This window comes from Neofelis nebulosa, chromosome 12 (genome assembly GCF_028018385.1).
Source record: "Neofelis nebulosa isolate mNeoNeb1 chromosome 12, mNeoNeb1.pri, whole genome shotgun sequence".
Taxonomy (NCBI): domain Eukaryota; kingdom Metazoa; phylum Chordata; class Mammalia; order Carnivora; family Felidae; genus Neofelis; species Neofelis nebulosa.
The window spans coordinates 5,647,760-5,673,125 of NC_080793.1; the positions used below are offsets into that span (position 1 = coordinate 5,647,760).

At 56.2% G+C, this 25,366-nt stretch overlaps 1 protein-coding gene across 4 annotated transcripts; it reads right to left on the reverse strand.

Moving 5' to 3' along the window:
* Positions 1–443: 443 nt before the first annotated feature.
* AIF1L (allograft inflammatory factor 1 like) lies at positions 444–22,569 on the reverse strand. 4 transcript variants are annotated; one of them, XR_009251344.1, is made up of 7 exons: positions 22,418–22,569; positions 22,207–22,268; positions 11,229–11,295; positions 8,726–8,767; positions 5,451–5,613; positions 1,533–3,303; positions 444–1,488 (listed from the first exon to the last, which is right to left on the reverse strand). XR_009251344.1 is itself a non-coding variant. In XM_058693793.1 (6 exons), exons 1-6 carry the CDS (start codon positions 22,446–22,448, stop codon positions 3,216–3,218), a joined length of 453 nt encoding a protein of 150 aa, XP_058549776.1. In that variant the 5' UTR covers positions 22,449–22,569; the 3' UTR covers positions 444–3,215. The 4 variants fall into 4 exon arrangements, 3 of the variants coding, with proteins under 3 accessions (XP_058549776.1, XP_058549777.1, XP_058549778.1); XM_058693793.1 differs by having other exon boundaries at positions 444–3,303; XM_058693794.1 differs by lacking the exons at positions 22,207–22,268; positions 22,418–22,569 and adding an exon at positions 20,963–20,986 and having other exon boundaries at positions 444–3,303.
* Between the last annotated feature and the right edge of the window lie 2,797 nt (positions 22,570–25,366).

The following is a 25,366-nucleotide window of genomic DNA, read 5'->3' on the forward strand; positions in this document are numbered from 1 at the left end:
TTAATTGATGAGAAGTTTAGAAAATTCCCTAGTGCCCCTCAGAAAGTGGTGAAGGCAGGATTAGAATTCAGCTTGTCCGGATGTGTCGATTGATGACTATTACAGTCCTACGTAGAGGTGTTTGTTTTGGAATTATAAACGCTCTGGGACAGAAATTCTTAAATCTGGAGCCTAGGGGTTAACGCCGCGGATGGGGATCATTTTCTTCTACTTTACTGTTTGGTTTCAGCAAAATTGCTTATCTGCTTCAAGGCTGCTTTTTTAAAGCAAGGATAACATAACAGAACCTGTCTCGTGGAGCTGTTGTGAGGAGTAAATGAAGCTCAGCATTTAACAGAGCCCGGCACACAGGACACATTCTTTCCAACTGTCATTATATTCGCTGTCTCCTGAATTTGCTGAGCCCAGGAACTGTCCCCAAAATACACAAATCAAGACACTGATAAGTTTGTCTGTTTTATTTCTAGTCCGTGGAGATGATAGCCAGCACCACACACACTTATATGCGTACACGTACACACACACACACACACACACTTCATCCACCTGAACTTGCCTAGCAAACTCCTTCCTTTTGAGTCACCGGGACAAAGCCATACTTGGCAGTCCCCAAGTTGCTGGTTGCATTAGTTAGATTTGGTCTTTCAGAAAAAAGACAGCTGAAGAAGTCCTAGAGCCAATAGCCACGATCTGAAATACATGCGCACACCCCCTTTTCTGGGACCACTTTTGAGCCCCTCTCCCTCTAGGAAATGGTGGAGGAACTGGTGGTGTTTCCCAGGATGCTCCCCATCCAACGAGAGAACTTTCTTTCCTGCCCTTTCCAGAAGCTGGGGACACACCTCCTTGCTCCCCTCCCTTAAAGGAGGCTTTCTACAGTCTTATAAACTGTGGGACTTCCTCAAGTAAGCCTGATTGCTTCTGCTCTCCTCTCTTTAGTTAGGAACAGTTACACTGACTATAATGGGTAGTTAAGGAAGGTGTTACCTTGCTCAAAGATCTCAGCCTGTCCCAAAGAGAGGACAGTGGGAAGGGGTGGGGACAGGCAGCTGTTCATCTAATGATCTCCAGAGTGGGGGGTGGGGGGTGGGAAAGGCAGAGGAGGTGATGGAGTAAGATTTTACATTTGCAGGGAGAACTGTTTTGCTGGGGTTTAAACTTCAACTAGGCTTGTGCATTTGAAGCAGCTCCTTAGGCTGAGGATCAGCCAGTCATGGCCAAATAATCTTGCTCCTGAACTGGTTGAGACTAGTAGATTAACCCAACCGGGCATTTCCCCATCCCCCACCTGCTCCACTCCCCCAAGCTGCCCTAAGGGCAGCTCCCTGGGCCCTTGATTATGGGTCACTAAGGAGCTGCAGGGAGCCCACACTGGCTCCCCCCTCCAACAGCACCCAGACGTTTCCACTTAAGGATTGGTGAAGACTTCTCCAAGACTCATGGCTCAGTCTCGGGCCCAGGATTGCAGTGCAATCACCCCATAGTCCCCTCTTTCTTAACATTCACCTCACTTGTCGTTGCCTGGGTCTGACTTCCCCACAGGACTCTAAATTCTATGAGTCCGTCCAGTTCACTTCTGGGTCCTTGGCTCTTGGCCCATAGCAGGTGTTTAATAAATATGTTCAATGGATGAGTGCATCTAAGTCCTGAGTGGGCGGTATGAGGGACTCCAGAACAGATGGGGTCAGGGCTGGGGTCCCTGCTCAGCCAAGATGGGGCTGAGTGTTGACACCTTCCTGTATGAGTTCTGAGAAATGGCTTGGCAGAGAAGCTCTAGGGAAGGCAGAATTGGAGAGCACCCTGGCCCTTACCCAAACCCTGTTGCTGACCTGGAGGCACTGGGAAGGGTGAGTCCTGGCCCAGGGCCTTCCTCAATCGTTGACCTAGGAGATTTCCCCTCCCTGCACCTTCTCTTGTTGGTATCACTGACTGAGACAGCCCAGGGCAGAGGCGAGGCATGGGCATGGCATCTGAACACCTGGGTTCCAGTCCAAACTTCCGTCTCCCGATTAACCCCTTCCTTGGCAAGGCACTTAATCCCTGTGAACACCACAGTTTTCTCGCCTGTGAAACGAGAGGTCCGGTCCAGCTAACCTACAGAGCAGATCAGGGTCCTAAAACACTGGGAGTTCATCACAAGGGACCCCAATCCAATCCCCAAGCTCAAAGTTTTGGGATGGAGAAAGGGGTGAGAGGACAGGCACATGTTGGGACAAAGTGGGGAGGCTTAAAGCTTATAATACGTGGTCAATAAATATCTGTTGAATGACTACATGGGGGAATGAATGAATGAATGAATGATGTAAGGTGGTAAGTCAAATGGGGGGGCACAGTCAAGTTTCAAGCAGATTGAGATCAGAAAGGCCACCTTCTGTTTCTCAGCTCTTGGCTTATTTAGTGGGGCTGACTTTTTGCCATAAGTACTCTATTCCTCCTTTTCCTATCCTGCTGCCCTCAGCATCCTCCCCGAAAGGTGCCACCAGACTGAACTGACACCTCCCAAGGCCCCTTGCCTCCCTTCTACCCCCTTTGCTGCCCCAGCAAAGGGCAAGGGGGCTGCACTTTCCCTCTGAGCTGCCCATAAAGGTGTGGCTGCAGGCAAGGCCTGAGGATTCCTTCTGGAACCTTCTGGAGGGGCTCAGATTGCCAAGCCGCTCCCTCCCTCTCTCCTTCTGTCACCTCCCTGAGGATGAGAAGTGTGGACTGAGGCGGAATCAGCTGGGGAAATGGGGCACTGAGTGGCCACACCCTAGACAACCTAAGAGCACGAACCACAGAGCTGTCCGAGCAAACCTACTCCAGGGCCTTCCGAGAGTGGGCTGTGGTCCTCACCAGGGCTAGGCCAGCAAGCCTGGACTTAGCTCCAAGACCCTGGAAGGACGGACTGTGCCGGCTCCAAACATGAGGACCACAGCCTTCCAGGCTCCCCGTCCTGGCCCTGCCCCCTTCAGTTTTTGGTTAGATGTCAGCCCTTCTGCACAGGGAAGGGCGGAGGAGGGAAGAACAGAGGGAGGGTACCAAGGCTCAGAACTCCCCGACCCAGAGCCCCTTGAAGGCAGATAATTTGTGCTTTACAAAGTGATCACCGGTTCTGCTGATTAAAAAAATAAACAAACGCACCAAGACCAAACAAAACAAGAAGACAAATCACAATGAGTCAAGAAGGGCAGCAAGATTAGGGGGGAGGAATGGGGGGCAGGTCCAGACGGGGGTCCTCAGGGCAGGCTGGCAATGTCTCTCTCTGGAGGGGGACCAACTGGCTTGGGGCTGCTCTCATTGGCTTTTCCTTCAAACATCATGACTCTGGTTTGGAAGATGGAGAAAAAAAAACAAACAGGATTAGGATTCCTTCCCTCATCGAGGGAAAGATCATCCCCGCCCTCGGGTCTGTAGAGTCCTCAACAGAATGCCCTTGCACCCATTCTCCATGGGATCTTCTCTGTGTGGAAGGGGTGGCTAGCCCCTTTTTCGCAGAAGAGAAAACCAACGTGCAGAGAACTCTGTATTCTAAGCCATGCGTCTTCCCCTAAACACGCTCCCGGAAGGAGGCAGAGCCATGGCTCCGCTCAAAACCCCTTCAGGTGTTCAAGAACCTCCCAAGCCTTCGGGGGTAACATCTAGGAGGGGCACCTGAGTGGCTCAGTCGGTTAAGCGGCCGACTTTGGCTCAGGTCATGATCTCACGGTTCAACGCTGAGCTCGAACTCACAAAGCACGAGATCGTGACCTGAGCCAAAGTCGGCCGCTCAGCCGACTGAGCCACCCAGGCGCCCCTAAAAACTCAACTCTCAATTCCTGCCTTCCCCACCTGCGCTGCCCCTAAAGCAAACAGCAACGTCACTCGGTGACTCAGACCCCAGACAGATCAGAATCATCTGACTCCTTGTTAGCCTATACATACCCCATATCTGGGCATGGAAGCAAATCTTCCAGTTCTGTCTCCCAAATCATTCCCGATTCCAACGGTTTCTGCCTACCTCCTCTGTAACCTCTCCAGGCTGAGTGGCCTCATCTTGTGCCTGCACAGTCTCCCTGCGGCCACTCTCACCCCTACCGCAGACAGAGGCTTTTAAAAGTCAGCCCCAAGGTGCCCGGGTGGCTCTTGACATTAGCTCCGGTCGTGATCTTGACATCAGCTCTTGACATTAGCTCCGGTCGTGATCTTGAGGTCGCAGGATCGAAACCTGCATCCGGCTGGGTGCTGAGTGTGGAGCCTGCTTGGGATTCTCTCTCCCTCTCTCTCTCTGCCCCTCCCCCACTCATGCTCTTTCTCTCTCAATAAATAAATAAATGTTTTTTAAAAAAGTCAGCCCCTAGCTTAAAGTCATCCAATGGCATCCCTCCACGTTAGTGCCAAGTGCTACGTGGGACCGTGACCTACAAGGTCCCGTGTCTGCCCGTCTCTGCAAACTCATCTTCACTCACTGTGCTCACTGATGGCCGGACACACTAGCCTCCATGCTTTTCCTTTAGGCCCACAAGCACAGTTCTGCCTCAGGACCCTTGCACTTGCTGTTTCCTCTGCCAGGAATGCTTTTCCTCAGATCTTCACATGGCTCATCTCTTCACATCTCCCTCCTTCGGGGCTCTGGTCAAAAGCTGTCTTCTCAGTGAGATCTTCCCTGTCCACCATGCCGTCCATCTCTGTTCTTCTCGTCCACTTTATTTTTCTCTGTACTACGCCATTGCAATCTGGCATTTCAGCTTTTTCGGGGTTTTGATTTTGTGTTTGTCTGCCTCTTGTCATTAGAATGAAGCTCCACGAGCCCAGCAATTCATGTGTCCCCAGCGCCTAGAATAATCCTTAGTACATAGCTGGTGCTTGGTAAATATTTGCTAAATTAATACATGATAAATCTACGGAGTCACGGGGTAGACCAGCACCCGACATGCAGTAAATGCCCTAAATCTTAGGTGTTTTCCAAAAACATCAGGCCTCCTGCTGGCTGCCATCTGGCCTCGCAGGTGCACCGCGGTCTAACCTTGATGGTTGTCCCGCCATACGTCTTGCCCCAGCCCACCCCACACTTAAAGCTCTGCGGCCTGACCCGTGGGCTCATGAGCAGTCCTTCAGCCTCCCTGGGCCTCAACCTCCCCCTTCATGACAAATGGGCTTGGTATATTTTCATTTGTACGTTCAATGCAAGAGACTCCCCAGGGAATGCAGTAGAATCATTTTACAAACGAGGAAACTGAGGCTCAGAAGGTTTCCCAGTAGATTTATCACTGCCGTCACCACCACGGTTGCTGCTTACTGAGTGCTGACTCTACAGGAAGTTCTGCTACAGGCGAACTCTGCCTGCAAGGTACACGTTAATGTGACCATTTGACACATAAGGAAATCGGGTTCGGAGAAATTGAGAACCTGGTCCAGTACATCACCCAAGGAATTCTGTCTGCGCAACAGTGACTTTGACTTCAGGGGCCCCAGGAGAGGCGGGCGGTACTCACAGCTTGAGCACAGCCGACCGCTTCCCCAACATCATGTTCACGAAGTCACGGTAGGAGATGGTGTCGCTGACCCCACCTGTCACCTCTGAGATCATCTTTTTCATCTCCAGGTGGGTCTTGGGGACCCCGAGCTTCTCCATCATCCTCTTTAAAGACATCAGGTCTGCCGGAGGAAAAAGCAGATCCGTTAAGTGGAGACAGGCTATGGGCCAAGCGAGGAAGCTGGCACAGCTCCCCCCACCCCCCTGCCGGCCCCACCCCGCACCCACTCGGAAGGAGCCCAGCAGGACAGCCCCTCCCTGGGGACATGCCTTTCTCTTCTGGGGTGAATGAGCCCATCATGCCCTCCCTGCTCTCTTTGGAAACAGTATAGACTAGCAGTTAGGGACATGGGCATCTAGAATCCAACAGACTTGGGTTGGAATCCACCTCTGCTCTTCCTGGCTGTGGGACCTGGGGCAAACTACTCAACCTCTCTGAAACTCTGCTCCCGTAAGTGGCAAAATGGGTTGATGGGATCATTTGGAAGGACGACGTGCGAGAAGTATCCGGCACAAAGCAGGTGTTCGGTAACAGATTCTTTATTCTGTCACGTCCGCGGACCCCCGAGGTGAGGGTGAGCTGTCGCCCGCCGCTCCCGCTACCCAGGAAGTCACTGCCCCGCAAGGTGGGGTCAGGGAGTTGACTTGACCCCAGGCATGGAAAGTCACTCTGCCAGGGGCCCGATGGCAGCTTCTCTCTACCTGCCACTCCCACCCAGAGGTCCTAGGGTTCCGCCTCGCTGGCAGGGAGAGGATGCCAAAAATATCCTGCAGAGCAGGAAAACCAACAAAAGAATAAAATTCAAGAAAAACAAGGGAGGCACCAAAAAGTCACTACTCTCTGCAGAATTGCTGCCCCTGACCTTCCGGCTCCCAAGGTCTTAGGCAATTTCCTTCATATTGTTTTGTGAACAATGGGTTGGCAAAGACTGGTGGCACAGAAGTGGGGCAGGGGGCCAATTTGAGGGCCAGGGGAGTGGTTCGCCAGCTCACCCGAGAGCAGGGTGGGCAGGACAGATGCCAGACCCCTAGGTGCCAGGATGTCCAGGGCATTTCAAAGAAAACTGGGCAGCACTCTGCGGGGAAAAGTGAAAGGTCTCCCTCATGCTGCTGGCCGGACTCTGAATTGGCAAGATCTTTCTGGAAGGCAATTTGGCAGGATGCTTCAAAAGCCTTTGACCCAGAATGTCTAATTCCTGAGATTTACTCTAAAGAAATGATCGGCGATGTGGACAAAGATTCATGAGCAAAGATGCTCTTCACAGGATGATTAAAAATAGTCAAAATTTGGGGCGCCTGGGTAGCTCAGTCGGTGAAGTGTCCCACTTTGGCTCAGGTCATGATCTCACGGTTCGTACGTTCGAGTCCCACATCGGGCTCTGTGCTGACAGCTTGGAGCCTGGAGCCTGCTTCAGATTCTGTGTCTACCTCTCTCTCTGCCCCTCCCCTGCTCACACGCTCTCTCTCTCAAAAATAAATAAGACATTAAAGAAAAAAAAAGCATCTTATTTCAGCCCAGGTCACGATCCCCTGGTTCGTGGGTTTGACCCCTGGGTCGGGCTCTGTGCTGACAGCTCGGAGCCTGGACCCTGTTTCGGACTCTGTGTCTCCCTCCCTCTCTCTCTGCCCCTCCCTCACTTGGGCTTTATGTCTCTCTCTCTCAAAAGTAAATAAACATTTTTTTAAAAAAGTGCTTAAAATTAGAAACTGTCTACATGGGCGATACTAAGGCATTGGCTGAATAAATTATAGGCCTTCCCTGCAACAAAATATTGTGCACCCATTAATTATAATTTCAAAAGAAAAGTTAATCATATGTCAAAATACCCACATTATATTATTTTTTGAAAAAAATCAGATTCTAAAATGGTATAAAATAGCATTTGTGATTAGAACAGAGGATGGAAGGATGTAAACCAAAAAGTTTATATTCTGGGAGGTAGGATTGTAGGTGACATTTTTGTCTTTGTGCATTACTACGTTTTCTAAATTTTCTTTATCGTGAAAATGCATTAATTTGATAACCCTAATTTTTTTAAGTTTATTTTGAGAGAGAGCGTGAGCGGAGAAAGGGACAGAGAGAGAGAGTAGGAGAGAGAGAGTCTCAAGCGGGCTTTGCACTGTCAGCCGCAGAGCCTGATGTGGGACTCAGTGTCACAAACGGTGAGATCATGACCTGAGCCAAAACCAAGAGTCAGACACTTAACCGACCGAGCCACCCAGGCAACCCTCCCCCCGCCACCAATTTTTTTTTTCTAAAGAAAAATAAAAGATAAAAATATTTAAAAAGGAGGGGCAACTGCTGAGCGTCCAACTTCGGCTCAGGTCATGATCTCACAGCTCATGGGTTCGAGCCCCGGGTCGGGCTCTGTGCTGACAGCTCGGAGCCTGGAGCCTGTTTCGGATTCTGGGTCTCCCTCTCTCTCTCTGCCCCTCCCCCGCTCATGCTCTGTCTCTCTCCCCTTCCAAAATTAATAAACATTAAAAAAATTTGTTTTTAATATTTTAAAAGGAGAAGGAGACAAGACAGAGGAGGGGTAGAAACAGCAGCAACACTGAGCTCAGGGCAAAACAGAGGTGGGAAGCCAGTTTGAGAAACAAAGGCTGGGATCTGGACCCGGGGCCTGCCACTTAACCATCCCGTGCCCCAAGCAAGTCAGTTACCCTGCTGGGCCTCAGTTTCCTCATCTGTAAAATGGGGATAATTCAGCCGGCCTTGACCAGGTCATAGCATTCCTAGCGATGGTCAAGATACGGTCTTGAACCTGAGTGCCACGGGACAGGCGTTTGTCACCCCCCACACCTGGACCACACGATACAGTAAGGGTCTGCTGGAAGACAGGAAGCAAGGCACACAGAAGCACGATGTCAAAGGCAGGACAGTATACAAAGGCAAGGACTAAGAAACTGCCAGCCCCCTGGACCAGGGCATCAACAGCCTAAGCATCTCCAGCCCCGGGCAGGCGTGAAACCCTCCACCCTGGGTCCCCCCAGCACCTGGCTTGGGAGCCTGAGGTGTGAGCAGGGATGTGGGCGGGAGGGAAGCAGAGAGGAGAGGAGTCTGGGAGCAGTGGGTCCAGGGTAGAAGTAAGACCAGCTTGTTGGCCTGGCCCACAGGGAGGTTTCCGTGTGTGCCCCTCACACACACAAGTGGGTCAGTGGGGCTCTCTGGACCCCACACCCTCCACCCACCGAACACCCCTCCTCCCCCAGCACACCCGAGGCCTCACTTACCAATCTCGCCCTCATTGTTCAGGTCAAACTCCATGTACTTCTCTGGAAATCACAGAGCAAAACCCGGCATTAGCTCAGAATCAGGGTCACCCCCCTGGAGGGTCCCAGGGGCTCCCCTGAGGGAGCCCACACCATCCTCCTCGGGGGTCTTGACGTGAGTCCCGTCATCTTAGCCATTGTTTCTGGAGAGAGAGCTCGCCTTGCCCACACCCCTCTCCCACAGGCGCCATGGAGAAAGGTGCTGGGGGCCACTCTGACCCTCTGCTGAGGGGGCAGCTGCTTCCTCCCCGGTCCCCCCCCCCCCCCCAGCCTGCGCTGGCTGCATCTAAATCACATTGGCAACAGTGACTAGAATAGAATAGGTTCCCAGGCCCTGAGATACAGATTCAGTGGGTTTGGAAAAGGGTGGGGAGGGGGCAGGAATTAGTATGGTTTTAGAGTGTCTCAGGTGATTCTGATGGGCAGTCAGATTTAAGGAGTCCCTGTGGTTCTGAACCTTCTGGGGGCCTGTAGGCACCACTGAGAATCTGATGCTCTCCCAAGAGAAACGCCATAGATCTGCCCTTGACCCAAAGTGCCACACACAGGGTCCCGGGGTACACAGACCCTCCCCTAAACCCCCCCCCCCATAGACCTTGAGTTACGCCTGCCTGATCAAGAGGTCCCGGGAACCCCCAACAGTAAGGGAGAATATGCAGGGCAATGAGCCTGGTATCTTCTAATGAGGGCAGCGTGTGGCCCTGGGCAGGTCACCCCCGCCACAAAACTGCAGGGCCCTCAAGGTCTATTTTGCACTGAACAGCCAGCACGGGAAGCCCAAGGTCTTCCTGGAAGGTCCCTGTGACCTTCACGAGCGCCTGCCCTCCAGCCTCTTGGGCTGCCTCTTCCTCCCTCACCTCTGCTCCACTCCCACTGGCCCTGCTGCCTCTGGCCCATCCACCCCCCCCCCGCCCCCCCCCCACACCCTGCTCCTGCTGGGACATGCTGGCCTGAATGTCCCTCCCAGCTATTCTCAGGGCTCCCCAGCCTTTCGGGCTGGTCCCTGCCACCCCCACAAAGCACCTACCACCATCTGTGCGCGCTGCATTGCCTTTCTCTTTGCCATACCCTCCCCCGCTAGCCTCTGCCTTGGGCAGGGCTCTCTGTGTATTCCCCATTGTAGCCCCAGGCCTGCAGGGGCCCTGGCACATAGTAGGTGCTCATTTGGAGGTCAAATGAGTGAATGATTTGAAAACCTTCACAGCCCCTTTGCTTCCAAGGTAAGTTCCTGTGGTCCCACTCTGCCCTGATGGACCCAATCCTCCATCCCAAGGAAGACAAGGAGAGGAGACTTCTGTCCCTCCTCCCAGAGCCACCTCCCTGGCACCCAGACAGAAGGGAATGGACTGCTCCTCCTTTGCGTGGCTCTCTTTTGGGCGGCGGGACAGGGTCTGTCTTTGTTCTGGCTTTTCTTTTTGTTAAGGTTAGGAGCCCCGTTGCATAATGGTTCAGAGCAGGGGCTCTGGAAGGAGACAAACCGTCGGCGGGCCGTGTGACCCCACGCAAGCAAGCCCACCTCTCTGAGCCCGAGTTTCTTCATCTGTAAGTTCAAGCTCACACCCGTCTCCCTCCTGGCCGAATTGGGATGAGTTGGGGGGAGCTCCCAACACAGCATTCCAGGTGCTTCCCCCAAGGTCAACGCTCAACAAATGCTTCCCCATCAGTGTCCTGCCTCAGGACAACTAAGCTGTGGGCAGCCTGAGGAGCACTTGGCAGGCTCTTGGCCTCGGAGCAGGGAGGATGCCCACACTGCCAAGACTTCGGGGGTGTGTGTGGGGGGGTGTAGGGGAAAGGCGGCCTCGAGGATATCCGCCGAGGTCCTCCAGCGGCCAGGGCTCCCTGCACACCCGGTGCATCTCCCAGGCAGGAAAGGTGGGACTGTCCCGCTCCTTATGTGCACGGCTCCTCTCCTTTCGAGCCGCTGGCCGGGAACCAAGCGCCAGGGCCCGGAACAGAGGGACCTTTATGCCGCCCCCTCCCCGCGCGGGCTCCCAGGCCCTGTTTTCTTTTCATCCCGTGCTGCTGGGATTCAATGGGCAGAAACTCTGCCCCCTGCCCCACTGTGGCGACACAAACGTCCATTCTGCGCAGGGGCTCCCGAGCCGCTCCCCCGCGGAGGGGAAAGGCAAGAGCTGCTACAAAGAGCTGATTGTGTGCTGGGGCCCCGGGAGCAAGCAGGGCCTGGACAGCAGCGGACGGGAGCCAGCCTGAGCCCTGCCTGCCGGGCAGCTGGGGGGAGAGGGGCCAGGCTGGGCCCGCGGCCGAGGGTGAGGGGTCTGGGGTGGCACAGAGACAGATGGAGGGGCCCGTGCCCGCGCCCGAGCCCCCCACCTCACGGCCCTCTGGGAAGGGGGCGTTCTGGAAGAAACGGGGGCTCAGCCTGGCCCTGCGGGGTAAGGAATCCTACGTGCCAGGGGCCAGCCCAGCTCTGTCAGGGAGGGTGGGGCAGACAGCCCCAGCTTACCTTTGAAGGCCGCAAGCTTTTCCACCAGGTTCTCTTCATCACTGTACTTCTGGTCACACAGAAACTCCTTGAAAGGCGAGAGAACAGTGCTGAGCGCGGGGTCAATGGGCAGAGCTCACTGACACGTAGGCCCATCGCCCTGGTGCCTGCTCACCGCGCCAGGTGGCCGGGCTTGGCCAGGCAGGGCAGGAGGCCCCAGTGTTTGCCCTGGCCTCCTGTCAACCCCTCAGAGACAGATCTGCAGTCCACGCCGTGGGCAGGAAGTATGCTCAGCAGCCCGGGGTGCCGCCCGGAGGGCCTGCCCTAAATACCTTCAGTCAGCCTCCGAATTACCAGTGTGGGGAACTGGGCCTGCCCCAGCAGGGCACCCCAGCTCCAAGGTCCACGGAGCCGCGAGCCCCAAAGGCAAGCTGCCTGGTTCTAGCATTAACTCCTTAGGGATGTGACCCCAGCATATGAATTCCTGTCTGCCTCTCGATTGCTTTATCTGACAAATGGGTAGAATTATCATAGCCACTCCTCCGGTTTGTTAAGAGCCGCCAAGGAGCGTGTATGTACGACTCTGGGCAGACAGCAAGTGCTCAATAAACAGCAACTCTTGTATGATTAGCCTCTGCTCTAGCCTTGGGAGGTCACTTACCCTCTCACCTGTAAAACAGGGCTACCGTCCCCTCACATGATGCCTTTCAGAACCAGGTGGGGGGAGGGGCCTGTGGAGGGGGGGGGTGGGGGACACTAACATCAGCCTCCAGAAGCAAACACCAACCTGCACGATCTCTTGGGATCTCCCAGTGGGTCCAAAAGTTAGTTACCATTATCGCTCCCATTTTACAGATGAGGAAACTGAGGCGCACACAGCCAGAGCTTCAAGTTAATTTCATCTCATGAACAGCCTGCATCCTTCATCCCAACACCCAAAGATGGGCGGATGGCAGGCATTCATCTGGCTTTAAAACAAAACACTACAAATTAGTAAGTACCTGTTTGGCCAGGTAGCTTACTTGCCTTGTCGCTGATCTTTAGGCAGCCCTGGAACCTGCATTCAGGGAAATACTCCCGTCCTCTGGGAAAGCGGAGGCCACGTTCCCATCCTAGCACCAGATTCTGCAAATCCCCTCTCGTCTCTGGCCACCGCTTTCCTCATTACTGAGCAGACCGAACACGGGCATGGGACCTCCACTCATTTAAGGGACCACAGGGTATACGGCTCTGTTCGAGGCACCAAGAGAGCAGACGAGACCAAGGAAATAAGGTCCTTATCGTTAAATTACAGGAAGCTCATGTTTAAAATGATGTTAAATGGGACCCCGGGGTGGCTCAGTGGGCTAAGCATCCAACTTTGGCTCAGGTCATGATCTCGCGGTTTATGAGTTCGAGCCCCGCATCAGGCTCCCTGCTGTCAGCAGAGAGCCGGCTTTGGATCCTCTGTCCCTCTCTCTCTCTGTCCCTCCCCCACTCGTTCCCTCCCTCCCTCTCTCTCTTTCTCAGAATAAATAAACTTAAAAAATAAATAAAGTCATGTTAAATATTATCTAGATCAATCACTCAATCTGTTTCTAAATTCCCGCTGTCATGCCCCACTAACTGATGACAAAGTCTGTACTTGTACATCAGGGCTCAGGCAACAAGTATATCTAAGCACGAGGCAGAATATGATCCCTTCCAGGGTTCAAGTCCCTCCAAATTAACTCAGCCCCCTTTGACAGGGAAGGAGACACCCACCTGCCAGTGCGGCTCCCCTTGTTGGTTCTGGGGGCTGTCCTACCCCTTGAGCTCAATTTGCTTGGATCCAGATCCCTGAAAAGGCTCTGGCTGGTGCAGGATTTCTGCTTTGGGCAGGCACTGTGCTATCTCACTGAGGTGGGAACAGCAGGGCCAGAGAGGTTAAATCACATGTCTGCAGTCCCTGCAGGTTTGGTTTGGAACCTGAGTCTGTTGGACCCCAGGATCTGTCTCTGCCTCCAGCAGCCTCACAGAGGGCAACCCCAGTATGGTTGGCCTCACAGAGGGTAGCCCCTGGTATGGTTTGGCCACAGCTTCACATCGGACCTCGGTACCAGGTGCCACGCACGGTCTTGCCCCCACTTAGCTGGAGCTATGACTGTCTCTTGCAGCCTGGGAGGCTCCCCCCCCCCCCACCCCCGGCTGGCTCAGTCCAGGACTTCTCTTCCTCTTGGCTCCCTCTCCTAGCTCTTTTCCACTGCTCTTTTCCCCAGTCCCATTCTCTGCCCAAAAGTAGGACAATTACCTCTTGTCTGTGACCCTGAACAAACCAGGCACCTCCCAGGGTCACAGGTCCTATTATCTGCACAGCAGAGGGACAAATAGGTCCGTGGTTCCCAGACTTGGGGATAACGCAGAAGAAAACATTTCCCAAAAAGAAGTTAAAAATAAGGGGAGGTGCTAATATAGACCTGCCAAGGTTTTATTTTGCCAAGTAGAGACTTTAAACAATCACCACTGACTGTTGCCGTGAGTTCAGCAAAGGACATTTCGTAAAAGTGGGAAGTTCATAATCTCAGAATTTTTAAATGGAACCCATTTAGCTGACGTTCGGTTCACTGCCTGGCCCCTGTGTTCCCTCCGCTTTACCATTTCAGGAACTGGAAAACCCTCGTGGGGAGGCAGAAGGGCACGGGCAACGCCCAACATCCGGGAGCCCCTGGCGAGAGACCTGGGGGCCCTCCCCGCTCCCACATTCTGGTTGACCAGAAATCCTGCGCCAGCCAGAGCCTGTCCGTATCATGTACCAACCCCCTCTAGGGATCCAGGCAAATTGGGCTCAAGGGCCGGACACGGTCCCTGGTCTTGGAGACAAATCGCACACAGACGAACCCAGGACCAGCAGGGAGCGATTCTCGTTCACTGGGCCTGACCCGGAGCCGGCAGGTGCAGGAGCTCTGGGCGTCCAGATTATTGTCTCGGTGATAGAGTCAGTTTTCTCCTTAGTGCTTATGACCACGTGACAGGCTGTCCAACTGGTTCTCCCCCCCCCCCCCCACTAGAGTGAGTGCCTCCCCCATGCCAGGCTCGCTCCCACCTTGGGAACCGTGGCTCCAGCTGTGCCCCCTGTCTGCAGCGCTCGTCCGCCCACATCTGCATGGCTCTCTCCCTCACCGTCTTCACCCATTTGCCCAGCTTTCACCTTCTCCAGGAGGCAAATCCCATCCATCCTGTCCACTGCGGTCCTCAGCCTCCACTCTCAACCCACTTTCTTCCCGCACATCCCTCCTGTCCCACGGGAGGAACCGCCTCCTAACACAATTTACGACGTAGCGCTTATTAAGGGTGCTGTCCGTTGTCCGTCTCCCCCTGCCACAGAACAGGTGCCCAATAAATTTTTGCGGGCTGAGAGAATGGAGACCCAGCGAGGACAAATGACTTGTGCAAAGCAGCACGGCTGGCAAGTGCCCGAACTGGGATTCAAGTCCACAGTGGGGGCTGTCTGGGCTCTTTCCCCGCTGAGCTGAGGAATCAAAGTGACCCGAGAAAGCGGGTGTTGGAAAGACGCCGGGAGGAGGCAAGCCTTTGGCCAGAGGTTCCAGGAGGACGTCTTTACTGTCTCATGCCCCACAGAAGCCTCACACACGGCAGTGCCCAGCATATAGTAGGTGCTTAGGAAACATCTGTTGAATGAATGGAGAGGCCTGGCATTTAGCCCAGAATCACTTTCTCCACTTGGCAGAGCAGCTTTGCCAAGGCGTATGTGTGTCATACAAGACTGGAGGGGCTCAGGGATTAGAATTACACGTTTCCTTAGAGCCAAAAATGACAAGTGCCCTGAGCCACAGAGTGGCCAGGGCTGGGACAGGCAGCTGACCCGCTCACGCGTGGGCGGGCAGCCTTTGCTGAACCCGGGCTTGGGGCAGCTGGGAGGACCATGCCTTCGGCAGGGCGCCAGGGAGGAGGCAGGTGGGCAGCAGAAGCGGGAGTCCCAGGGGCGGGCCTGCCGGCTCCCACCCCAGCTCCAAGCTTTGGATTCTTGGTTCCTGTTCATGCGCAGCCCACAGCCTCCCCACCTCCAGGCGTCCTCCCTCTATATCCTTGTCCAGCCTCGGGGCACAGCCATGTCCGGTGGGCAGGTACCCTATGTGTCCACACTCCAGGACCACCCCCCGCCACCCCCCTGCTGCCCTGACTCTGGATCCCCAGACAGAGGAGATAGAGACAGAAGCCACCGCAGATGTTTAGAACAAAAGCAAAAGGAGAAAGCTGGAGCCAGAATGCCTGGGATCGAATCACTTAGTAGCTGTGTGAAAATTACTTCATTTGTCTGTGCTGTGGTTTCTTCATCTGGAGGAAGGAGAAAAAGATCTCGTAGGCTTGTCCCGAGGGGTTGCAGTATGAAAGCATAAATACATGTAAAGTGCTCATACAGTGCCTGGCACCTAGTAATTACTAAATAAATGTTAGCTGTTTATTCTTGAGATCTCCTAATATTTATATCCATACAATCTACTCCTAACCCCCACAGCTCATCATCCAGACCATCATCAGCTATTAAATAGATTAGGAGGCAAACCCCCTTCCCACCGACTTAGGCTGGTTGTGGTTGGCTTCTCTTTCCCTTTTCCGGGTATTCCCATTGGATAGATCGGATAACTGAGGCCCAGGGAGGTTGCTCAAGGTTACCAAGTTTTAACAATTCAAGCAAAGTCTGTCTGCCTCCCTTCACCAGCCCAGCTCCCTCCTTGCCCCAAACAAGAGGGTGTCCTGGCCACAGGCTTCTGGGCAAAGAAAGTCAATACTGAGCGCTACCTTTCCTCTTGGGCAGCTGCAGGAGGTTATTCTGGAGGCCAGGGAACCATCCTATAGCCCTCGAGGGGGACGAGGAGGGTGGGTGGATGCATTACTCCACCCCCGGCACCCTCTCCCACTCCGACCCACTGTCCCAAATGACAAGTTTATCCAGCTGCACAAAGTGCCGTCAGGACCTCCAGGCATAAGGGGTGCAGGGGGCTTGGAATGAAATGGTGGCCTGGTCAATCCCCGGCAAAGAGTCAGAAACCACAAGTAGGCAGGAGCATGGGGTCAAAACCAGGAAGCTGCCAGCCAGACGGTCACGCCTCAAACCAGAGTGTCCACGGGCAAGGCCCAGGAAGGCGGCAGGATTGTTAAAACAACCACAGAGGCATAGAACCTGTAAGGGACTCCTCAGAGCATCCAGCCAGTTCTCTTCGTTCAACGGCTGGGGAAGCTGAGGCCCCAGAACGGAAAGGGTCTTGCCTCAAGCCACAATGGCCGGGGGACCTACATAAACGCTCCTAGGTGCGGGGTGTGCGGGGCAGAAGTCACAGGAAGGGAGGTGGGATCAGGTTGACTGGGCTCAAATCCCAGCTGCAGCATTTCTTAGCTCTGTGGCCCTGGGCAACTTGCTTTACTACTCTGGGCCTCAGTTTCCTCATCTGTAAAATGCAATCATAATGATAGAACCCCGCCCCCCCCCCCCAGTGGGTCGGCATAAGGATTAAAAGAGCTGGGGCGCCTGGGTGGTTCAGTCGGTTAAGCGTCCGACTTCAGCTCAGGTCATGAACTCACACTCCGTGAGTTCGAGCCCCACGTCGGGCTCTGGGCTGACAGCTTGGAGCCTGGGGCCTGCTTCGGATTCTGTGTCTCCCCCTCTCTCTGCCCCTCCCCTGCTCATGCTCTCTCTCTCTCTGTCTCAAAAATAAAATAAAAATCATGCTCTCTCTCTGTCTCAAAAATAAAATAAAAATTAAAAAAAAAAAAACATTAAAAAAAAAAAAAATAAAAGAGCTGAGTGCATAGGAAGAGCCCGGACTCCTACATGTAAGTGTTAACAGTGATGTGTTTGGGTCGCCCAAACTCAAGCCACACCAAGAGATTAGGTGTGAGAAGGGGAAAAGCAGAGACCTACCCACAGCTCTCTGTCCCACATTGCGCCACGGAGTCCTCCTGGTAAGCCTTGACCCTCTGGCCATCCCTATTTGTCCCTGGACACCGGCTGACCCGGCAGGGATGGGCCATCCACACGGGACAGAGTGCTCCCATCTCGGCCCCAGGGGACGGCGCCCACAGCCCCACCTGCTCACTGCTGCCTCGGGGTCGTCTACAACCTCTGATGCCCATCAGAACCTACCACCCATCCCTGGGATTCCCATCTGCATACTCATGCCCGGAAGGGAGAATATCCAAAACCAGCAGAGGTTGGCAGCCCCCACCGCGTCCCGGCTTCCAGATCCCTGCCACCTGTCTGCCCCGCCCCCACCCCCTACTTAACTCTCTTTCTGGGCTGGTACCTCCAGCACCTGCTCCCGGATACTTGTCTTTATGTATCAGCCGCAGCAGAATTTTGGGGCGGGCAGATATCACCATCTGGGAGGCCATCCAAGGAGCTGGTGGTTGAAACCCCGGGCGAAACCCCCAAGGACGGGCAGCACCATACTGGGCCGGGCCGAGATGCTTCTGACGCAACCCGCGGGCTCTTAAAGGGCCAGGCCGGCCCGGTGCGTGGCAGGAGGCTGTAACGTGCACCCGCGAGGACAGCAGGCTCACGTTCCCCTCAGCAGCTTTGGGGCCTCACCCGGATGCTGCATCCTGGCCAGCAGACGGGGCAGCTGAAGAAAAACACCCCACCGACTTCACAAATGAAGCAGACCCTACCGAAATTCTATCCCCGGCTTCCTGTGACACGGCCACACCAAGGTCGAGACCGGCTGTACCTGTGGGGACACTGAATCCTCAGCGGCTCACGTGGCCGCTTATCACCATCTCCCTTATAATATATTAAGGAGGAGCAAGAGGGACCGGTGCCCAGCGATGCCAGCTGGGCACGTTCGCCTGGGCAGGGACAGGGTGGCATTGGTCAGGTCTCAGAGGTCCCCTGTCGCTGGGGATACATAACCCCTGGGCACAGACACCCAGCCTGCTGTGTCCAGTTCTTCCCAGTACAGACGGTACCCGGGTTTGGAAATAACCATCAGGCCCCTAAATGCTATAGGGAATGCCAAGTGCCCTTCACTCGACCCAGGAGGGCTGGGGAAGGCGGGACAGTAGCCAGAGATCCCTATCGCTTAAGCAGGAGCGGCCTGTGTCACAGCTAGGCCACGGCCACCTGGTGGACAGCGTCCCGGGCTGGCCACGGGTGCCGTCTGGAGTCAGAGTCCCGGCTCTGCCACTTGCTGGCCGGGTGACCTCGGGCAGGTGACTTCACCTGGCTGAGCCTCCGTGTCCTCAGCTCTAAAACCTGAGTAATCCCTGTCCCCCGGGGATGTTTATAGATCCTTGCTGCACATCTGGGTAAACAAACGCTCTGCCCAGAGGAGTCACTGAGACGATGTATGTGCAGCACTGTGCACGGAGCGAAGGCACAACCCAAGTCATTAGCTAAAGATCCTGGCCTCTGGCCAGTTCGCGATGCAGCCCTCGCTGCCCTCTGCACTCCTCCTGCTCAGTCGGAAGGATAAGGGCACTCTGAGGGGCACCCATCCAGCCCCATCGCTTCTCTCTGTCCCTGTGGGGAAACTGGAGAGACCCTGTCCCCTTGCCAGATAAGGCCAGGCCCGGCTGGCCCGGGGTCACCTGCCATGCCTCCAAGGCACAGGGAATGTCAGCTATGTGTGGGGGTGGGGGGTGGGGGAGTGGGAGGTGCTGGCAGGTCCCGCCCGCCTCAGTAGTGCAGAGAATGCGCCCGCAAGCACGCGCACTCACGCACACGCGTGGCAGAGACGAACGGGCTATCTTCAGTCTACGCTGTTTAAACCCAGGCGGTTGACTCATCCCACCCACTCCCCCGGCCCCCCAGTCTTGTTTTCTGTAAAATGGGAATAGACGCTCATGGCATCGGAGTGAGTGTGCAGCGAGACGTTGCCTGAAGTGCTCCCGGAACACTGCCTGGCACATGCCAAGTGCTCGGAAAATGATCAAGAAAACTAAAGCAGAACCAGGAAAAAAAACAAAAGTGCACTTCCACGCAGCCCCGCAGGACCTCCAGGTACCCCCGAGGCTCCTTCAGTTTTTTACTTCTGACCCTTATGACAGCAATCGCTAAGACTGAGCTGCCCTGGTACCCCTTGGAAGCTGGCCCAGCCCGGGGTGGGGGGAAGGCCCCGGAGGGAACTGATATGTTGGCCCAGAGAAGCCCCCAGAACTGCCAGCCAGGCTGGGCTCTGCCCCAGGCAGCGGCCCCAGGGGTACTTAAGCACATGCAGCAAGGGAGTTACGAAGCCCCATCCTCCATGCGTCCCTGCTTCCTCAGGGCCACTGGGAAACTGCTCGGGCCAGCCCCCGAGAAGCTCTGCTCCAATGGGGCAGTGAAGCTATACCCCAAAGCAGAGCAATCTGAACTGCCAAGGTTCCCTCTAGAATCCGCCCACCCCAGGCAACTTCTGCTGCGGTCATGGTCGTGGGTGGAGCGGACTCAGACCCTCAAACGGAGTGACTCCCTCAGAGTCTGCAAAGGGCTTCTGTCTGTCTGCTCATCTCCACTGACTGTCCTAGGGACTCGGAACAGAGCAGGGATCACTGCTCCCTGAGTTTCAGGCAGGGAAGACTAAGGTTCCACCAGATGAAAGGGTCTGTCCCAAGCTGCGCAGCCAGCAGGGGCTGCGACATGTCACAGACCCTGCCCCTGGGTTTCCCCTCCCCGCGTCTTAACGCGCCAAACAAACCGATGATAATAATCGTGACAGCAGCCGGCTCTCCCGTGTGCTTTCCATAGATTACCTCCCTGAAAAATCACGACAATGAACTACCACTACCTCACGCGGATGGCCCAAGGTCAGAGAGCCAGCGAGCACTCTGCCCACCCCTTCACCCCCACTCGCGACTCCATACTGTGGGGTCAGGCCGCCTCAACCTCCTGGGGTGGGAAGCAGCTCAAACTTCTGGTTTGATCCTGGAGTCCCCTTCCTATGGTTTGATCCAGCGGCCCAACAGCAGCCTGGGTTCACATGACGTGGCTCAGGATAGCATGTGGGCAGGTAAAGGAAGCTAGTTCTGCTTCTGTGTGACCCGAGCCAGCTGCCTGCCCTCTCTGGGCCTTGGGATCCCAAGGTGGTTACGTGGACCCTCCTTGCTCACCTTCCCCGGTCCCAGCACTGTCCAGATCAGCCCCTGAGAGCCACAGCCCCTGACAGCCACAGCCCCACTCCCTTCTGAGCCAAGCCAGCCTACCTCCCCAAACAACCCGGTAGCTTACCCCACCCCCCACCCTGGGGACTGGCATGGAAAGTCCCACACATTCTCAGCTCCTCTGGTTTGTCTGACTGTAATCACTTCTCCCCCATCTCCAGTTGTCTCTGGCTCAGGGTTCTGCTGGCTGTGGGTGGATTCAGCCAGCCTGGAACCCGCCCGGCCGAGTGGCCCAGGGGGCTGTATGAGGTCAGGGTTCCAGGCTCCTGTCCAGAGGGCAAGAGCAGCCAAGACCAAGGGCGGGCTGGCTGTGGAGTAAACTGGAAGGTGGCCCAGCAGCTTGGACCCCTGAGAGCCCCAGCCAGATGTCCAGTCTCCCTTTTAGCTGTGCTCAAGATGGCACCCGGGGGCAGGGCAATGATGGCAAAGAGGAGCCCAGAGTTTACTTGGAGGGACCCTGGGTCCCCAGAGCCCCGCATGGGATTCCTACAGCCAGTGGAATGAAATCAGATAGGCTGCCTAGTTCCAGGCCCTCCAAAAAGAATCAAGGAGGGAATCAAGCCCCAGCGAGAGGAAATACTACCCCCAAGAGGCAGCCCCTAGACCCACCTCCACACAGCCTGGACCCCGAAGACACTCACCCGCTTCCCATGCCGGGACTCTGAGCTGGGCTTGGACCTTGGGTGCCCAGCCGCTGAGGGAGCCGGCAGGGGGAATAGCTAGTCTTGTTTCGGTGAGCCCGTTAGGAGTGAATCTGGGAGAGCGCCTCGAGGAAACAACTCTGGCACCGTCCACGACATCTTCCCTCCTGGCAGGTGCGGGACCACGCACACTCCACGCCTTGCCTCAGCCAGTCCTCATCGTGACCCCCACTCCGCCCCGAGAGCCTTTGCTGATCGCCACAGAGCTGGTCCGCGATGGAGGCCAGGCCTGAGCCCAGGTCTCACAGAACCCCAAAGCTAGGACTGTGCTGCCCTTGAGCTTTGGCCAATCCAGGCAGGCCCTGACACTTTTCCTTATCTTCTACGATTTACATGCTCGTTCCGCAAACGTTTACGGAGCGCCCATTGGGCGCCTAGCCACAGTAGGAAGGATTTCTTTATAGAAATCCACCAGGGCCAATGAGAAAAGCATCAAGCCTCTGGGAGAAGCTTCCCTAAAAAGTTGGAGTGAGAGGGGAGCCTGGGTGGCGCAGTCGGTTAAGCGTCCGACTTCAGCCAGGTCACGATCTCGCGGTCCGTGAGTTCGAGCCCCGCGTCAGGCTCTGGGCTGTTGGCTCGGAGCCTGGAGCCTGTTTCCGATTCTGTGTCTCCCTCTCTCTCTGACCCTCCCCCGTTCATGCTCTGTCTCTCTCTGTCCCAAAAAAAAAAAAAAAAGTTGGAGTGAGAAAGAGGGGTGGGGTGGGGTGGGGTGGGGTGGGGGCGGGGGTGGAGCACTAGCCTGCAGCCTGGACCCCCGGGTTCTCACAGCGGCCCCATGTGGACTCTGGACTTGCTGTGCCACCTCGCCTCTCTGAGCTGGGACACATGGGGGGGGAAAGGGGGGGTCCCTCCTGCGCCACATCCTTGCAGCTGGTCCCAGGCGGGCTTCCGGGGAGCCCCGGCCCCGGGGCACAGGAGCTCCTGGGCTGGCCCTACCTCCCCAGTCTAAGAGTAACGACTTGCAACCCGAGCCGCGAGAGGAGGAGGGGGAGGGAGGGGGGGGGGAACCTACCTGGAGGCGGGAGGCACAGGGGCAGGGGCCGAGGGAAGGAATTGGAAGCCCAGAGGAAGGAGAGAGGGGGTTGAGGCGGCCCCAGGCACAGCCTCGCGGACGGGGGCGGGCCCCGGGGGGCTCTGGGATACTCGGGGGAAACTCGCCGGCCGCCCTGGCGGCGCGCGCTTACCCGGTTGATCTCGGCCAGCCTCCTCTCCTGCCGGGCTTTGAGCAAGCCGAACGCCTTCCCTCCTGCCGGAGACAAAGAAGCGGCCCGGGAAGCGTGGGTCTCCCCGGGCCCCGCGCGGCGAACCACGCCGCGCGCTCCGCGCGCGCAGGTGGCGGGCGGGGGACTCCGCGCCGGGGGGGCGGGGCAGGGGCGCGGGGACCGCGGCGCCTACCTTGGAACCTGTTGCCGAGCGCGACCGACATGGCGAGCGCGGGGCTCCTCCCGCCGGCTCCGGGCTGGGCGGCCGCGGCGAGGCACGACGACGAGGGAACTGGCGCCCGGTCCGAGCTCCGGCGGCGTGTGGCGGCCGCACCGAGGGGCGGAGGGATGGCGCGGGCGGCCGGACACACCCCTCCCGCCCTCCACCCGCCTCACCCCCCCCCCCCCCCCCCCCGGGTCCTCCCGCCCCGCCGCCCGGCCGCCGGCATCAAAGCGGCTATTATGCGGGGCGCCGCGCCCGCCGCCCGCCCCTCTGCTGGAAGACGCGGAAAATGCACAGCGCGGGGCCGCCCGTGAGCGCCTCCCTGCCTGCTCCTCCCGGGACTTCGACCAGTCCCTTTCCAGCGCCGGGCCGCGGTTTCCCCTTAAAGACACTTGGGGACCATCTCAGTACGCACTTGCTGTTGGGGTGACCTCCAGGATCCGATACCGTCCCGGCGGGCAGAGAGCCTGCGTCCACCCGCCGAAGCTGTTAAGTCGCCGCGGCCCTTTGCGCAGCACGCGCTCGTGGAAGGCAGGCCAGATCTTTATTTTTAACCCTCGGAAGAAAACTACCAAAGCTTTCGGGCCGTTTTGTGTGTTTGCTTTTCTGTTTGTAATGACACAGTGTCACTAGGACATCAGTGACACCTGAAGTCAAATCGGGATGCTTTCCTGTTTTGTTACTAAAATCTATGTTTTCGCTTGAGAGTGTGTAAGCGGGGCAAAGGGGCAGAGGGAGGGGGAGAGGAGAGAGAGAGGGAGAATCCTAAGCAGGCTCCTCACTCAGTGCAGAGCCCGATGCTGGGCTGGATTCCGCGACCCCGGGATCATGACCTGAGCCAAAATCAAGACTCCGTGGCTCAACCCACTGAGCCACCCAGGTGCCCCTGAAATCTATTTCCTGGGCACTCACTGTGGCGCACAGCCAGATCAGTACAGGATATATTTATGTTATTTAATTCTCAAAGCTCTATGAAATAGCCCTGGCTGTTCCCATTTTACAGAAAAGTCAGGAAGCCGAGGCCTGGCAAGCCCACTGCGATGATAAATCAAACCACTGCCTCCTGGAAGAGTGGGGCTCAGGGTGCAGGAACCAGGGACTAGTTAACAGGGAGGTAACGAAGTCTCGCGTCCAAATCAGGACGTTTCTGAGAGTGAAGGGTGGCAGCCACAGGCACAAACAGGGACTGTCCTGGGCAAGACGGCACACTTGATCACCAGTGATGCCCCCCCCACACACACACAAACACACATCCAAACACACACAAAGCAAGCATGTCCCTGGGGATTGGATCTGGGAAACCTCCTTCCTCACAGACTTGCCTTGTACGTCTTGACCCCTAGGGTTGGGATCCTGGGACCAGCTGGCCATCTTTTCTTCTGTGTTTGTCCCTAGGGAGGAAGTGGCCAGGCTATCCCAAGGAAGGGGGCAGGACAGAAGGGAATGTCCCAAGGTGGGCTAATGCCAAGGGCAGCAGCAGTTCAGGACCCCACTTCCCCAGCTCAGTGAGCACCTGCTGAGTGGGCATCACCAGTGCCCATTTGCCCCTAGGGTTTGGATCTAGCCAAGCCGTGTGACCTTGGGCAAGGTCCTCAAGGTACTTGCTTGAGCCTCAGTGTCCTGATCTGCAGAATGGAGGAGACAAGCGTCTCTCACCAAGCACGGGCTGTTATAACTTTTATGACTTTTTGGGGTGTCGTAAGCAGACAGTAGAAACTTGCAGGGGAGAAGGGCTTAGGAGCTACGACCCGTGGTTGATGGGAAATATTCCACCTGGAGGCCAGACGAGGGAGCTGACCTGGAATGCGGCCCTCGTAACACACTTCCCAGTCCAGGCTCCGATGGCCCGTTGCCCTGGCCAGTTGCGGTGGTTGGCCCATTAGCCTCTCTGCAGGGCTGAGGCCACCCCACCTTCCAGTGCTCAGCCGCTGGGCTGCATTGCTAGCCAGATGTGCAACAGCTGTTGCCACATTCCACCCAGCACAGCCCCACCTCTGGGCCACAGAGTGGCTCTGTATACACCAGGCATGACCGGACCGCATGAGTCATGAGACGTCAAGCCTGAAGTACGTCACCATGGAATGGAGAGGAGGCCTGTTCTCCCCCCCCCCCCCCCCCCCGCTCCCATTGGGATTCTGTGACTGGGCTTTGCTGAGTCCCACAGCTTGAGTGGCTAGGGGCTTAATGCCAAGAGCAGGCATCAGAACGGCTGTGTGATCTGTCAGCAGAGAAGGCGGGTGTTGGGGGCAAGGGGCCTGAGGGCATCAGACCCTATCCCAGAGATCTTCAAAGAACCTTCCTCTCCTTTCCCCACTGATACCAGACACCAATCATCAAACTCACTGTAGAGCAATGGCCTTCTGTTTCGGCCCCCTTGCCCCTGTCCTCCCTCTCAAATCAATCAAATCACTCCCCAGGTCACTGGTGTCCACCCCCCCACCCCCACCCCACGCACACACACCCCTCACCCTCTGTGGCCTTGGCTATCAGGTTCTCTGTGGAGGAGCGAGCGTCTTCTCTGAATGCCCTCCCCCAACAGGATCAGGAGAGGGTACAGACAAGCTCTCGCTATATAGCCTTGCACCCAGAGACCCCTGTTATTCTGAATGGGGGGGGGGCCCTGGCCTAAGCTGGGTCCATCTGTCAAGAGAAGGTGGGATCAGGGCAGTTTCAAGCTCGTCTCTGTTTGACCTGACGACATGTAAACCCGGGAACTATGGTCGGAGGGGAGGGGGGAGGCGATGGAGTGGGCTTGTCTTCCATCAAGCTCGGGAAAAGCAGAGAAAACTTCTCTGTGGGGAGAAAAGACAGGGGCAAACACGGAAGGAGAAGCAGAGGCAGAGGCCAGGGAAGAGGCGGGAGGGAGGGGACAGGAGAGTCCCCACCCTGGGCTATTCCGAACCAGATTCTAGAAGGTCC

Excerpts from the sequence above, each read along its gene's own strand:
- AIF1L (XM_058693793.1), bottom strand. The coding sequence starts at position 22,448 with ATGTCGGTCGCGCTCGGCAACAGGTTCCAAG. Across the intron at positions 11,296-22,206 it reads GGCTGGCCGAGATCAACCGG|GAGTTTCTGTGTGACCAGAA; the intron begins GTAAGCGCGCGC and ends TCGCCTTTCAAG. Across the intron at positions 3,304-5,450 it reads CGGTCGGCTGTGCTCAAGCT|AGTCATGATGTTTGAAGGAA; the intron begins GTGAGTACCGCC and ends CTTCCAAACCAG.